Source organism: Poecilia reticulata, chromosome 5 (assembly GCF_904066995.2).
Source record: "Poecilia reticulata chromosome 5, P_reticulata-male-v2, whole genome shotgun sequence".
Taxonomy (NCBI): Eukaryota; Metazoa; Chordata; class Actinopteri; order Cyprinodontiformes; family Poeciliidae; genus Poecilia; species Poecilia reticulata.
This window is the reverse complement of record NC_088834.1, coordinates 32,530,214-32,547,460: the sequence shown is the minus strand read 5'-3', so window position 1 is coordinate 32,547,460 and position 17,247 is coordinate 32,530,214. Positions and strand designations below refer to the sequence as shown.

General features: G+C 39.3%; 1 protein-coding gene across 4 annotated transcripts in view; it reads right to left on the bottom strand.

Annotated features, from left to right (window-relative positions):
• The window catches only part of cadpsa (Ca2+-dependent activator protein for secretion a), an 89,219-nt gene extending 74,788 nt beyond the window's left edge, over positions 1–14,431 (bottom strand). For 2 of the 4 annotated variants that reach the window (XM_008410349.3, XM_081607506.1), the window contains exons 1-3: positions 13,434–14,416; positions 6,579–6,692; positions 5,453–5,785 (exon numbers count right to left, since the gene is read on the bottom strand). In XM_008410349.3, coding sequence (XP_008408571.1) covers positions 5,453–5,785; positions 6,579–6,692; positions 13,434–13,784 — 798 coding nt within the window. In that variant the 5' untranslated portion in view covers positions 13,785–14,416. Of the gene's footprint in view, positions 1–5,452; positions 5,786–6,578; positions 6,693–13,433 lie in introns of all 4 variants that reach the window. The other 2 variants (XM_081607507.1, XM_008410350.3) reach the window with 2 other exon arrangements.
• Positions 14,432–17,247: the final 2,816 nt, after the last annotated feature.

Genomic DNA, 17,247 nt, shown 5'->3' with positions numbered 1-17,247 from the left:
TGGTTGTGCACGAACATGTAGCCTCCACAAGAAGCTATGTTTCAGACATGACTCGATGCACTAGAATCATTAGAAACCAAACATTTTCCTTTCACATACGTCCACACGTGCACAGCTGAATGGAAGCAGAGAGACTGACTTCAAACTGTTCAAGGTCTCTGTTTGACCAGGACACCATCTGTTCTTTAATGAAGTATAGTCAGAGCTTATTTGGTCTTTTCATGTGTTATCAGAACAAATATGCACATAGTCAGAGCAACAGCAACTGCATGTTCTGGACAGTACGTGGTCCGCATTATCACCAACAAAGGAAAACATGAAAAACAAATAAAAGTTTCAGTCGACATCTAAGTAAATGACAGTATCGCATCACTTAGATAAACAGTAACGACAGGAGTGAAGCGCTGACTGAAGGGTGGAGTCTGTAGTTGAATTAGTGAAATCTTACAGCGCTGTAGCTAGCAGTCATGATATGTTGGGTGGATTTCACTACCAACAAGATTGATGAAGGGGTTGATCAAAAATACATATGTGGCAATCAATCTACAATAACAGTGGTTGTGGTTGTTGGACTGAATTAAGAAAACTTGTACAAAAAGTTACTTGGAGATGATAAACAACTAGAGTACCAGTTCACAGCCTCTACAGATAAACTAATCTATTAAAGTCGATTCATAAAGAAGATATGATCTACAGTGTCAGATACTATAGATCTGACACTGGACAAGGCGATCATGATGTGTGATCGTCTTGTCCACCTTAAGAATCACCGAATCTAAACCGTTCGGAGAAAAGGACAGCTGATCCAAACCCGTTTCCTTTTTGTGTGAGAAGAAAAGTGGCCCATATATCTGCATGTGTTTTCTGTGTACAGACCGATCCGCATTACATCTATGCGTCAAAATGTACCATTTACATCCGATGCACGTTTTCACACCATTTTATTTTCTTATTTTGTGTTTGTGTTAATTTACTGTTTGTGGATAAATGGGATTCAGGTTTATTATTTAGTTTAAACAATAAAAGATGAAAAGAAACAAAAAAACTTTGGTTTCGATGCTCACTGGGTTAAATAACACTAAGTCAGATGTCAGTGCATTTAGGCGAGCTTTGATGTTTTGTTGTTTATTGTCCACTAAAACAGTTTTCATGCATTGTTTTATGCCATATAAGTGAATGCACTGTGCAGCCATGTTGGCGTTGCCACTGACACAGAAGACCAGAGAATACCTGAGTTAACTGTGATTTTAAAGGCTGAAATCTCTGCTTGAAAAAGCAGCAGGGTTGGCCATTGGACAGTGCATGCATCTTTCCATAAGCCTAGTCTCCGTAAACAATGGTAACAAAGGCTGAGATACAAATTAAATTACAGAACAACACAGAGAGAACAGTGAGGTTGTTGTTTTCTTTTTGTCAGATGCATTATGCCATTAGGCCAGTTCAAATCTTCAATAGACTTAAAAGCATTTGTTGAATGCAAAATCAATAAGAGAGAGCAGTCTTATCAAAAGACAATGGTGACTTCAGCAAACAAGTTAAAAAAGACATTCATATTAACAAAAAAAATCTGCATGCAGTTTTAACATTAAAGTCCGTCGTCGTTAAGCCTTCTAATGTGCCTCTGGATAATGAAACTGTGAAAACACTCCAATAACAGCACCAGTTAAAAAACAGTGTTGCTTTTAAAGAGATGGGCCTAGTCCAATATTGGTATTGCACCCAACATTAATATTTTGTTTGGATTGGATGTAAATAAGTTGCCAAAGGCCAACCAAAGGCAAATTGTCACACTCCTAAAATAATGGCCTATGTCAATTTTTGACAAAAGTGTTTTGTTTTTTTTGTTGCCTACAACATTGCTTGGAAATAAAGAGGTGGTGATTTTTTTTTCCTCCTTCCGCTGAAAATAACTTTTGGCAAAAAAATTACTTAATCCATTATTTTAGGGAGGTGGGGAAATGCTACACAATGATACTGAAACATCATGAAATGCATAACATCAATCATAACCTCTAGTTTAAAATCTTTATTTCACAAAAGAGAGATGAACAAATAAATCATTAGCTGTTGGAGCTCAGATTAGTTTAGGAACATCTAGGTGGTAAACAGGGAGTGCGTATTTATTCAGTTTTGACTAGGTCTGATGTAAAATCAGAAGTTGTTAAGAACGAACGTGCAAAACACTGGAACAGTAAAACATTCCCTCTGAAACAAGCTGCAGTCGATGGAATAGTCTGCGTAAAACAGATCATGCTGTGCAACGTTGCTCTGTTCGGCGATAAAGAGGAAACGGGGAAAAGCCAGCGTAGACACCTTAGCAGATTTTCCTCCCTCTGGGGCTCGACTATGAAGACATTCACCATCTGGCCTATTGCAGAGAGGCAAGACAGCAGTCACTCCTCTAATGAGAGCAGGGACATGCTGGGGAAGGCCTTGGAGGGAAGGAAGCTTAACTGGCTCCTCTTCAAACACATCCACACCAAATCACATTTGGAAGCCGACAGAGGGACACAAATATCATCCCCTCGGCTTCTACCTGCCTGAGCTCTGAACACGCTGCAGCCACGGTCACATATATCCACACTATAGCTACACAGATTTAGCAGAATGCATGTCGCCAAAGTACAAAGAGTGACCATAAGCTTTTATGGCAAAGGATTTTTTTTTATTGCTTAGAGGAATAATTTCTAAAATCACTTTTTTTGTAGCTTAAAGGAGTTGAAACCAGGTCTTACAAATGGGAGTCTAGAAGTAGAGCAGCTAAACTAAGCATTATCAGCTATATGAGCTATTTGAAACAGCTGTGAGAAAGCATCTCAACATTATATTATGGTCATTTCTTAAACCCAGAAGAGTTTCGGTCTGTATTTGCAGTAAAAAATTCTTCTTTTAAGAAGCCAATCGTTTTATATATTGCTTTACATTAATAGGCAGAATCAAGTTCTTGCACCTTAAATGCCAGTCCTTTTTTTCCCCCATGTGCACTAATGACTGGAAAGCAAACATCTCATTAATGTACTTGGAACTTTATTGTTTCCTATAATTGCTGCAGTTTCCTTCCTGCCAGCCCTCTGGAAATCACCACCCCAGCTTAAACAGGACAACCGACTCATCATCCACCCTGTTATTTTGTGCTAAACGGAACGCCCTCGGCAAACAAGACGAGGTGAATTCAGCGGGATGCTTACTTCAACTGAGTCACACTTGCTATTAATATTTTAAAAAAAGAATTAAAAAAAAGATTTAAAAAAAAGAGGAAAATTGTTATCCACATTTGTTTTCCCACTCATTTGTGTCAAGCTATGTAACAGACAGATTTCATCAGGCGCTGATCTTGGCAATTTTTAAGATATCAACACGTTCAGGACAGCTGTCAACGTCCCCATGTCTTAACAGCTGCAGTATGTCACTTTTACATATTCATTCAAACTGTCACTATGTCATGACAGTGTAGTTTGAGACAGATCATTTGTGAAAATAAATCTAGCTCCTGTGCATTCTCGCGGTGTTCCCAATGATACCTAGAAACAACCAATGAGAAAAAAGGGGCGGGTCTTAATGCTGTCCATCATACCCATGCATGTCGCTCAGTCCCAATTCCCAAGCTCTCTGCTTCGCTACCGCGTCTCCCCGTCAGCAGAGCCTGTCGTGAATGCTAAAGCTAGTTAGCATGACAACAAATGACAGCAGATAAACAGTTTTCCTCTAATGGTAAGCTGTTTCTCTGCCATTGGCACACCTACCAACGCATTTACAAAGTTGACTGATGGCCTGGCTCTGATTGGTTGTTTTTGGTCGGGAGCAGTGCATTTCTCCAGATCAGCAGCAATACCAGCGGAGACATGACAAACTGCACTGGGAATGCGCAGACTCACCATAAACAACGCTTGATTGCAGGAGACATAAACATGTAGAAACTTGCTGTCATTACGAATTACTACTATTATTTACTGTGTCAACCGCCGTTTTCTCTTTTTTAATGTTTATTACTGCTTGTGTCTATTATGTGTGTGCTGTAACGTGGAATCAAACCATGTGTACCATTAAATGTGCCAATGTTCTTGAGTTGGTGAAATTACATTAGAAATAACTGTAGAACATGACCTAAATATGTATTGCCTGCTTTGAGCCAGTTGAGCTTTTTGAATCGTAAAAAACGTTGGCTTCAAGCCAACGTTTTTTACGTTTGAAATCAAAACCTTAAACGGCCAGGAACTGACGTGAAATGTGCTCTATCTCACAAAGCTTAGTTTGTAATTTGATTTGTTATGCAAGTGTAACTGCTGGAAGCCGCAGACATGCAAATCAGGCACCACATAATAATGATACGCTATGCAGGATGAGGCAGCCTCAACTCTCAGCACTGCTTCTTCAGAGGTCGAGCTTCTGAGTTCATGTAACCTTCAAGGTAAGATTTAAGACTGTCGTTCACAAAATTTAAGTTAGAAGCCTCTAGATTCATTTTTTAAATTAAATTATTTTCCTGAAGATAAACTTCAGACTTCAGACTTCAATTCTGACCTTTGTAGAATTTGTTAAGGTTAGAATTTGAGTAAAAGGGTTAAGAGTTAGTGGTTTTGTTTTCTTTTTATTGTTTATTTGTAGTATTTTATTGTTCATTTGCTAATCCTTAGTTCATTTATTCTCATTTGTGTGTAAGGGATACTGACAATGTGTTACTTAGAAACATTAACTAATTTATCTAATACCTACTTAGTAATGCATTACTCTAATATGCCCACTTTCTTCAGTAAAGAGTAAATCTAACACATTACTTTTCCAAACCGGTAATCAGTTCTAGCTACCTATCCGAGTCACTTCTATTTTTCTCATTTTCTTTTCTTAAAAAGATACACTGGTAATCAAGTAAATCCTTTTACAGCTGCAGTTTGTAACTCACACACCAGCTTCCTTTCACTCTTCATTGCACAAAATAAAAATTAAAAGTTCAAGTCAAGTCTCGAGTCTTTTACTTCAGAATTTTAAATGCGTGTCCCGGGAGGAGGACTCGGGGAAGACCCAGGACACGCTGGAGGGATTACGTCTCTCGGCTGGCCTGGGAACGCCTTGGGGTTCCCCTGGAGGAGCTGGAAGAAGTGGCTGGGGAGAGGGAAGTCTGGGCCTCCCTTCTGAAGCTGCTGCCCCCGCGACCCGACCCCGGATAAGCGGAAGAAAATGGATGGATGGATGGATTTTAAATGCAATATGAGTCAGTGTGAATGTGAGCCACCATGTTTGGCAGGATGTCCTACTTAAGCATGGACTAAGACGAGCCTCTTGGAGAACAATAATCTGTGAGGTCAATTTTTTGATCTTGTACTATTTTGGAAAAAATAATAAATCTAAAATAAATAGCACTGATTTTTTATAATGGCAATTACACCACTAGTTACTTTTTTTCTTTTGGAGAATAGTAATGACAGTAAACAAACAGGCGTGTTGATGCACTAACCTGACAGGCATTGTAGAGCAGCTGGTGCTCAAACTTCTTGATCCCCAGAATCTGCTGGAACATTTCATACAGTTGGTCTTTGCTGAGGATGAGCTCGGAGGCAGCGCTTGCAGTCATCCTCTGCTGGTGCTTCCGGAGGTCTTCTTCCCCTCTGTAGATGGTGTCGAACTTGGCTATCCACGAGCTCAGCACGGTCTCTTTGCTCAGGCCGTCGATCTCGGGCAGACTGCGCACGCGCTTTTCGATGTGCTTCTTAAAAACCTCACGAGAGTCGCTCGCCGAGAAACCACCACTCTGCACCATGCGGGACACACGGTCACTTTTCAGGAAGATCTGAAATCAAGTTAGAAAAACAAAATATCGCTTCGTTATTATGTTCTTAGTGTCTTAGTGCCTTAGTTTATCCTTTTCTCTGTCTTTCTTCACTGTTACTATCATTTTATGCCTCTCAGTTTTACAATAAGCTAAAGCTATACGCTTGAGATTTCAAGTAAGTTCATACCTATCAAGTTATTAAAGGAATGCTGTTATTGCATTTTATTCAATAAAGTGTCTGTTTTCCTGTCTAAAAGGGTTTTTCTTTTAACTGAATAATTGATTTATTGTCAGAATAAATGATAGAATTATTGACAAGTATAACCACAGTTAGTTGCAGCCCTAAAGACTACACATAATTGGATTTGAATCTAAGTTGAACATCCTTGGACAAAGTTGCATTTATGTCAAATGAAATGGGCTGGATTGCAAACAGTTTGAAATCAATATAATTTCTTTACTTTTTTTGTAATGTGCCCTAAACAAATTGAGATCTGTGCATGTTTCCAGAACACATCCTTCTTTTGTAGAGTGTATTTCCATTCTAGAAAAAAAAGCAGCAAATAAAAATGTACACCTGACCTGAACTGTACACCCTGGAGGGGAGTGTGTGTGTGTGTGTGTGTGTGTGTGTGTGTGTGTGTGTGTGTGTGTGTGTGTGCGCGTGTGTGCGTGTGTGCGTGTGTGCGTGCGTGTGTGCGTGTGTGCGTGTGTGTTCATATCTGTGCAGCTTACAAATGTGGTATCCAATCTGAAACATAATCATGTTAAATTTGAGGGATGAGAAAGCCAGCTTTGCTGTAAAACTCACCTCATAGTAGCTCTGGACAGCGTTGATGAAAGCCTCATCAGCCACAATCTGAGTGTCTCCACTGAGGAATGCCTGAAAGCGATCTTTGACGGTCTGAAGCTGCAGCTTGCTGATCTGAGAGATGCAGAAAGCATTTTACGTTTCAAAAATAACAAAACAAATCATGACCCAAAAAATAGGAATTAAGTAACGAACATACACCCAATTTAACCTTTTCAGTGTTTTGTCCAGAAACATTAAGGCTTCTCAAGCAATGTGAAAGCCCAGACAAACCCAAACCTTTCTGCCATTTCATTTCACCTATTTGTAGGTCTTGGGTGTCTTTCTTCAGGGGTACAGAGGTAAAAGTCAAATGTCCATCCATTCGCTGGATGATCTGAATCATTAAATCCTCTATTTCATGGTGCTACATTCTGTTGTTCTGCTAATCTTGTTGTGAGGTGAAGACGTTTCCAGGCAGTACTTTACCATGAACACAATTCCACACAAACTGGATGGTATAGTATGAAGTTCTCCTATTTGCAAGCATTGTATTATATTACTTCTACTTCAAAAACATGGGTTACTTTACATGAGTTGGCCAGGGTTAAGCTCAGTCAGAGGCCCCAAAGCTGTGGTACAGTTTTCTCCTACAGCTTTGCATTGCTGACTCTGGAGGTTTCTAAAAGAAAAGCAACTGAAAACACTATTTTTGTCATTATTTTACTTCTTTTGCTTCTTATGCTCGTTTTATTCTTTTGTATGATTTAGGGTTGATTTGTTGGATTCGAGACGAGACTGATCTAATAAAAAAAAAGACACTAAGGAATACAGACCAAACAAACTTCAAAACATCTCAGGATTCTAACAGATGTCATCAACACCGAGTAGAGCTTGAGATCTAGATAGAGTTTACTCATCTAACAGTGACAGAGATGGGATTAAACCAGAAATCTTTTAAATCTGCCTGCCTCTTAATTCCTCTGCTCAGCAGATTCAGCCATGCTTTTCAAAATCAGATATAAAGAGCAGACACGGTTCTCGTTTTTTTTTGTAAACAGAAGGAAACCTGTAATTTGAAATGCTTTCAGAAAAAGACAAAACAATGTTCACATTGTTCAGAGACATTTAATATGTTTGGTCTAAAAGTGAAATATTAGTTGATCTCCAACCTATAGTGCCTTGTGCTTCAAGATTTAACTGATGTCTCATTACAACATTTCTGGGTCACATTAAAGAAACTATGTATCCATCTTAATTGTCTGTAAAATTATTGTGTTGCAGATTTTTTTAAAAGCTACAATTTCAACCCTAATGATGTTCAGGCACAAAACTCTGATAGAGGAACTCTGCTGTATGTCACACCAGCAAATGCGTTTTTAATAGTCGTACGTTAAATTACTCTTCGTTTCTCATTCAGCAGCAGAATCGCAGGACAAAGTCGACGTCACAAAAAGTTACATCAGAGGTGATCGAGGTTTCTCAAAACGCCTCTCTCGATGAAAGCTTCATGATGCTGCAAAGACGGACGTTTCTTACAAATTAGAGTCTGAATAGGTTCAATTGGCACATCGACTCACCCCAGCCGTGATTGCAGAGCGCTCGCTCTCACTGCATTGTGTGAGTGAATATGTGTAAGAATCAGCATTCATGAAAACCATACGGCGCCCATTCATGTGTGCTGCGAGTGTGTGTGTGTGTGTCGCTGTGTGGGAGTGTGTTTGCATACGAACGCAACAGGCCAACTAAAAAGGCTTTCATCATTATTAGCAACCGACATGCTGTTCTCATGAATTATGCACGTACTATTGAACTGCTGCTTGCAACAAGTGCAAACAAGGACCAGCATCCCCCTAGCACACACACACACACGCGCACACGCACACACACACACACACACACACATGCATACACACATATGCACAACATTATGATCACCGGCAGGTTAAATGGCTAACTGTATTCATGTTCAGGTGAAAAACTCGAATGCTGCTTTAAATGAAGGTTAGCTTCAGATTTGTAATTTAATGTTTACACACCGCAATACCTGCCTCTGGTTCAGCCTGTTCATTCTCTACAATAATCATTTAAAATTCTGTCTGGCCTTGTTGAAATAATGGCTTAATATTCAGAATTCGCCCTCTAAACCTGCTGAGTTCATAACGCCCACATCACATAGTTCTCTCATTCATCCGTCATAGACAGTTTGAAATAAAGTTTTAAAATCTATTTGTATGTCATGAACCCCTCGGTAGAATTAGATTTAATGTGATTTTCTTCCTAAAAAAAGAAGTTTGATTCTCAGTGAGAGTGAGACAGGTCACTTCCAACAGAAAATTAAGCGATCAAACACTTGTTAAAATAGCTGGCAAACATTTTGTATTAGCAACAATCAACAAAAAATGTCTACTGTAATGAGAATTCTGACTTATTACCACAACAATAAATTTTAAGAGAAGATTTTTGCAAACATCCACTAAAATTCCCAGTTGTATTGGTTTTTCCCCCCTGCTATTGGTTCCATATGGAGACCCTGATGCCTCCATCCCCTTACCAAACAAAAATATATATATGTAGCCTATATATATTTACATATGCATATTAAATAAAAAACATGAAATGGCAAAATAATGTAGCCATGGTCTGGAAATGGGCCTTTCAACAACTTAAGTTTTTTTCATTAAAAATGGTGGGATTTATTGCCACTGCAGTTATACCTTCTATCAGAAAAATCATGTTGGGCACAATGTAAAAATATATTTTTAGTGTTCATTTATCTATAGAATGTACAAAAGTTTTGAGCCCAACTCTTAATAATGCTCCACTTATCACAAAGCTTTGACTTTTATGTCCCACTTCAGACATGAGGGAAATGTTTCAAGAGTAAATGGGGTTTGTACTCCTCCTCTGAAGAGGAACCAGAGGAAGTTATAGGTGATATTGTAATGTTCTAAAAAAATAAATAAAAAAAAGAGACGGTTTATGTTTGCTGATATCGTGAATACAACAGCCCTTACGTTTGATCTCAAAGCCTGTTAAAAGCTTTCATTTTGAAACCCCACATTGTATTTGATATCCAGAGGCCGTCTGCTCTCAATCTGAAGAGGAACCAATCCGGAATATCAGTTTCTGTGTGTATTTACTGAGAAATGGGGTAAATATAATAATTTACCATCATATTTTTAGGTGCATATCTAATGGCTTATTTTGGGGAGGGAAAGCGAAGTCAGGCTTTTAATTCAATATATTTACATAAACAATTGTTCATGTTACCTTTCAAATAAAATAACCACGTTTATTAATACAATATAAATAACACTGATGTAAACAGTGGCGTAGAAAACACTGAGTAATTATGCAGAGATTAGCATAAACATTCACTCATATGTAGCAGAAATTTAAGAATTGAATGTTTCCAATCTCTGAGGTCCATTTCTTTCAATACAAAAATCAATCTACTCAAGTAAGAGTAGCAATAGTTCACAATATTACTCAAGTAAAGTAAAAAAAACTTGAAGTAAAACTACTCCAATCAATCAATGCCTTTCCAAAACAGATTGGTTTACAGATATTGCCCTTAGTTCGGGGGAAGCTTTAGAAAACTGTTTGCAGTAACGCCTTACTTACAGGGAGAAGACAGTCCTGACAGTCTGAGCATTGTGCAGCCCGAGGCTGGCATTATGCGGTTAACGGTTTATGGCTTATGCTGGAATTTACAAGTGTAATATTGGCTCTTAGTCACAAAGAAAGGCTAATAAAAAATAACTAAAACTTTTTCGGTTCAGTTGCGGTGTCTGTATTAATGAAGTGTGTCTGTGAGCTGTCTTACCCAGCTGCACAATGTGCTCTGATTGCACAAAGTGTCGACACCTTGCTTGCTGCTTCAGCGCACCGTGAAAGTCATTTCCTAATGTGACGCCAATTAACAGACTGGTCTTTTGCGGCTGAATCAGAGATCAGCAAACAACTACAAAATAAACATCTGACAGTATCTGTCAGATTCTTCTTCTTTAAGCTGTGAACCTATTGACCACGTGTGCCTAGAGGAATAGCTGATTCAGCATAGCTCACTGAAAAACCTATCTATTTCTGGAGCCTGCTGCTGAATGTAATGCTCAATGTAATGTAGTGGGGTTTTATGGTCACTAAAAGTCTAACTTGTTTAATGAACATTTGTAATTGTTTCCCAGCGACCTTCTCAGACATGATCAGAGCAAGCAGCTGTTTATAAGTCAGAAAGATTTTTATCAAACGTTTTAAAACATTCCAGGAGAACATTTCTAAAACTGGTTCGAAGAAAATGCATACAGTAGAACCCTGCATATTAATTATTCATGGAATTGCATATTTTTCTGTGGAATGTTGCTTCTCATTATTAGCAAAAATGCACCTATTTGTTGGTAGAGCATAACTAAAATAGTCAAAAGACAGTGCAGTGCTGACACCAATACTTGAATAGGAGTCTGCTTGACTTGCTTGCAAAGACTGTAGATTAGTGGTTCTTAACCTTTTTGAGGTACTGAACCCCCCAGTTTCATATGCGCATTCACCGAACCCTTCTTATTCCCCCATACCCCCACCAACACACAAAATATTTGGCGGTATTCTGATTTAGTAATGTAATTATATTAGCTGTGTTACCAACCACCCTGACGTCACCGAAAAGATGCGACTAAGGAGCAGGTTTACACTATAGAATTTGATAAAAACGGTGAGTTTTGCTGAAAGACACAAGCTCAAATCCATGCTGAGTGGAACTCCTTCAATCAGGGCTCCTCTGCAGCTCTGACTTTACACAAGTGTGTCTTTATCTCCGTGGCAGAGGCTCCGCCGAACCCCTGAGACCGACTCACCGAACCCCTGGGGTTCGATCGAACCCAGGTTAAGAACCACTGCTGTAGATATTAGCTTCTATTGCTTAGAGGCTTCTGGTCCAGTCTGTTGTCCAGGTGAAGTTTGACATGCTTTGTCTCCTTTATTTTGTTCACGTTTAAGATGAGACGATTGTTCCCACATCATGCACAAATGGTCCACCAAGTCTCTGCACTTGGCTTCTTGTCCAGTTCCAACAGTGAAGAGTCATCTGACTTGTGTTCAGATGACAGGACTCTGGAAGTCTGAGGTGTTCAGAGCAGAAAGGAATGGTGAGAGTACACTGCCCTGTGGTGCTCCAGTGCTGGTCAGACACACAACCTTTCAGTCACAAATTGTGGTCTGTTTGTCAGATTGTTGATCCAAGTGACATAGTGGTGTAGCAACAACAACTTGGTCCTGAATGTGGATAAAGCTAAGGAGCTGGTGATTTGCTTCAGGAAAATAAACCCACATCCACTCTACTCTACATCAACGACACGTTCAGCACATGAAAGTCATGTGACGAAACATCAATGCTGGTCTCTGGACGCCTCTTCTCTGTCATTCAAGATGGAAATTTTGGTTTAAGCTCAGGTGGTCGTGCTTACCATCCTCAACTTTTTCACCATAGGAATCCAAAGAATGAAAAAATGAAATTTTCAGCACTCCAAATGCATTAAATTCAGCGATGCTGACTGGCCAAATAGCTATTATTTTTCTCTAGCAACCACACACGATTGGCTATTTTGCCTCACCTCGGGATGCTGCTGACTAGAAATGATGTGAAATCTGTCCAGAGGAATTCAGTTACTTCAGATTTCCTGTAGACATACATCAATGACAAAATGAATACAAAAAAAATCATCTTTGTATTCATATTCTGCTCACTTTTTCCCTTTGTTGTCATCAGCCATTTCCTGAGTTGCCAACAGGAGCCAGTGCTCTTTAATAACTGGTCCTGTTCCCTACAATGGTCCTGATACCGAAGAGATGATGCTGAAAATTTTGTTTTAACTTCACAGTTTTCCTTTACCAATGACTTAAAAATCAAGGTGTTGCACTTCTACCTTCAGTTGTGTTGAGGTGGGATTGGTATTCATCTGCAGTGTTTAGGTCTGGAGCAACAAGTGGCTGAATGGCTCAATCAATACTTTAAACAATTAAATATTACTCTGTTTATATGTTTTATTCTTTTGCTGCTTAATGCTAGTAGGGCTTTGACCACAGATCCACCCAGGCTCTGGAATTTTCCCACCAAGCTTCAAATTTGTCGATGAGTTGACTCGTTTAATGAGAAACTAATTTTTTTAACATTACTTTTGAGTTTTCTTTTGTTCCAAAGCACTTTGTGACATTTACCTTTTAACGGTACTAGTCGTATATTTTGGTGTTTGTTTGAACTTTCGAAGCCTCCAAAATACAGTCCATCTGAATATTGAAACATTTTGGGCCCAGAATGTCTTGGTGTGGCAAAGATCACTCTCTTGTCCATATCAGTTGCTACTAATAGGTAGAGGAAACTCTGCTGCTACAAGTACACACGGTTTATGAATAGAGTGCATAGTAAAATAAATAAATAAATAAATAATGAATGCAAATCCTGTCTCCCTTACCTTCTCTCTCCCTTTATTGCTGCTGCTTGTCCTTTTTGTTTTTCAGTTAGGTCTTTCTCATTAATAGCAAGACTTGCTCCTGGATACAATTTAGCTTTTTTTTTTTTTTTTTTTTTTAAAAAGGCATGTCTTGTATTGTTTGTATTCACTCAGCAAAAAAATAGTCAATAAAGCTCCTGATTTTTATCGGTTGCGTTACAACTGAGGAGTATTAAAGGATTCATTAGTGACTGGAACATTTTTCTAACGGAAGTAGATGTTTTTCCCCTTCCCTCCCCCCTTTGATGTAAAACGCAACATGGTGCGCCTCAGGAAGCAACAGTTGGTGTCATGTGATGTCTGTGTTACAGCTTCCATCTAAATCACACAACTAAAGAAGATTTATTCTCTCTTCTCGTGCCCGTCTTACCTTTTGCTGTCTCCTGGCCATGTCGGTGGGTTGCTTTGCGTTGAACGGATAAGCAATGCAGCGCATCACAAACACATACAGCTGGAGCCGCTTTTTCTTCTCCTCCTCCTCTCTCTGCATCTTCTCCAGGTCCTCCTTTTCCTTGTCGCTGCCCACCGAAGGGCTGGGGCTGGAGGGTCGGCCACCGGCGCTGCCGCGGCCCCGGGGCTGAAGCCCTCCGCCGCCATGATCGTCGGCGGATCGGCCCGGTGGCCGTCGGGCTCCTCCGAGGCTCTTCGAGGCGGTCACCTCTTTGCGCTCCACCTCGACCACCTCATCCCCTTCTTCCTCACTGGAAGACGGATCCAACATGCTGCTGGAGTCTAAAATAAAACTACTGTTAGGCTAAATAAAACTGCATTAATTGGAGCCACAGAAGGAAAGAGGCACAAACGGTGCCTGATTAACGCCACAGGCTGCTGGTGGGGGGAAATCTGCAGTCGATCCCTGCTTGAAAAAAGGAAAAGAAAAAAAAACCCGGAAATACTGTTGAGTCTTGTTGGTTGCGTGATGTTCAAATCCTTGTAACTCCAGCAGCGTGTGACAGATAAGAAGGATTTATCAGGAGAGCACATTTAAAAGGGGAGGGGTCGCAGATGTATGATGTATTGATGCTCCGCTGCCTGCAGGAGGGAGAGACAGGGCTCGGAGCTGACCGCGGTGCTGAAAAACCCGCCTGTTCTGGGATCAGTTCGGCCAGTCAGCCAGCGACCACCTGATGATCCAGCTCAGTCAAAAGAGGGACCGGTTTTAGACAGCAGCAGCAGCAGCAGCAGACCGGAATCGAAACCGATTTATTTTCGCAGTAAAAGCTTTCTGCTTCGTTTCAACGGAATAATGTTTTATAGTTTTAAAGCTTATTGGAAACACTTAATTGCATACGGCAAGTAGCAAATGTAACCTTAACACACACGCACGCACGCGCGCGCGCGTACACACACACGCGCGCGCACACAAAGTTGCATATAACTATATGTCATTCTTATGGGTTCGGGGAATGTTTAAGAACTGAGACAAGATTTTTTTTTTTTTTTTGCTTTGTTTTGTTTTATGTAAAGTCAACAACTCTGGTTGTTTCCCCAACTCTGGTCCTCGAGGCACATTTACCTGCATGTTTTACATGTTTCCCATTCGGATGTTTGCAATTCGGCAGAAGTCTGTTCATCAGCCATCAATTGAAATCATGTGCGCTGAAGCAGGGAAACGTCTAAAACATGCAGGGCAGTTCGCCTTGAGGACCCGGGTTGAAAAACACCGTCTTGGAAATCACTTGACTTAGTGATGGGTCCGGCAACACCGATGCGCCGGCGCATGCGTCAAGCCCACAGACCAACAACCCGTGTCGGTGCGCGTATTGGTTTCAGCAAGTGACGTGACCGATACAGAAACTGTTTCGAAATAACATTAACGCGCCAAACTGTTTATAAGGAAGCAGATCAGTCAATCTGTCAAATGCATTTGCCAAATGAATTCTTGATCTTTTACAGAACATTGTCAGCTATGGAGCAGCTTCAAAAGAAATGTTTCCGCAGTGTGGGACCATTTTGATCTTGTATTGGAAAATAAATTTGTTTTCATTTTTGTTGTTTCATCCGGTTCTTGTCAGTTTCTACTTGATCAATCTGGATACAAATTTAGCTGAAATTGACTTAGTTTACTTTCATATGTTCTGCAGGTTAAGCAGGGCCGTGCAGAGACCACTAAAGGGGCAGGTGCTCAACAAAAAAAGGGCACATCTAACCGCATTCTAGGACAGAATATTAACAAAGCCTCTCAGCTTTCAGAGTTTAATAAACAATGATAAATTACAAAAGTGTGAGATATACAATCAAAGCTAAGGAAAATCTCTACATAGAGCATACAACTATGCATATGTAAGATATTTTATGAGTAATTTCTTTCTGCAGGTCTATTTTGTTATAGGAAAGTATTGCAATATTCAAACCGGCAATTTAGCAAGATATGTAAATCAGAGCTAGACCACCAGACATATTTTGTCTTTACAGAATTACACTATTACAAATATAAACAAGGGCACAATGCAACATTTTAGTGGACTGTAATCTATAAACAAAGAGCTTCCTGTCTGCTACACTTGCAGTGAAGATGAAGATGGTCCATTCAGGAAAGCAGAGCTGCATCAAACTTTATTGTGGAACTGCAGAAAAAAAAAAGCAAAAATGTAATTGTTAATGCATGTCACCATGAGAAAAGCCTACTGAGTTTTGCTTAAAAAAATTTTTATTAAAAATTAAAATCACACATTTTTGTCTCATGAAGTGAAAAAAATTATTTGCAAAACAAACTTATTTGCGCATGTCAGAAATCTTTGCTTGCTATTATTCTAAGTTTTTGTTTGACTCAAAGTTTTGCTAGTGATTCCCACATGACGTCGGATCCCAGAAAAAGATTTCTGATGTGTGCAAATAAAAGTTTACGTTTGGCAAATAACTTTTTAAGTTTATGAGACAAAAACGAGTTATTTAATAAAAAAAAGTTTTTTAAACAAAACATTTTGTTTTTAAAAAAGAATTTTTTTAAAAAAATGTTTATTTCCTTTATTTAACCAGGTAAACCCCATTGAGATCCAGATCTCATTTTCAAGGGGGACCTGGGCAGATGTCTGCAATGCACAGCAACCTGGTTACAAAACAAAACTGATTAATACATATACACAAGTATAAAACAATATAAAGCAATTTAAAAACATTACAATTCCAAAAGTTTTGATTACAATTTTATTTTTACTTAACTGAGGTTAGGTTTTTTTTCTTCTTTGAATAATTTGGGGGGGGGGGGGGGGATAACTTAATACTCCGCGAACCAGACCCTAAACTTACTTAAAGTCTGAATTGAGTTTTTTCCCCTTCATTAATGACACACTTTTATTACATTCATTATATCTATCATGGTAGTTCAGGGTGAATTATTTTTTATTCTAAATTAATATCCTTGTTGGACTTTTATTTAAGTGCTATTCTCCTTCAAGATACATTTACTTAACGCCAGAATAAATTAAATGTATATTAGAAATTAGGAAATTAGAAGATCGGACATATATCCATTATGGAGATGATCGGTTTTGGACGGGCGATGTGCCCTTATTGCATAAGCGATACTGAAGAATGACTGATATCATTAACGATACAGGGTAGAAGCTTTTTGTTATCTAGCTTTGCTAGCAAAGTCGTTAGCTAGCAGCTAGCTAATAGCACATCAACAACAGCCTAATGTCTGTATGATAAAATACTGAATCGATAGATAAGAACAGTTTTTCCTCACCTGGTTGTCTCCTCCCCTCAGTAGTTCTTCAGAGAAAGGCAGACGCAGAGGCCTGTCAGTGTCTGTTGTATTTCATTACCTCTCTGCTTAAACCGCGACTCTAAGCTGAAGCAGAAACGATACGTTCAACGTTTTCCGTCATCTGACAAGTAGCAAGTCTACTCCACTTTATTCACCAAAAACATTTTTTTTAATTCACCAAAAACTGTTCAGTAATCTGGAACGTTCTCTACATTGAGCTCCAGTTAGCCGCCTTAACTCACTGCACTAGAGGCAACTGCGTCATTTGTCACGGGCAAAAGGTCAAAGGTAACAAAGTGACCGGAGGGCTTATTATGTTGTACAAAAATAAATAAATAAATAAATAAATTATTTTAGTACATGTCAGAAGAGGGCTTAGAAAATAATACCAAAAAAAAAAATAAAAAATTTACCAAAAGGGCACTTAGGGGCAAGGACCAAAAGGGGCAGGTGCTCAAGCACCCCCAAGCTG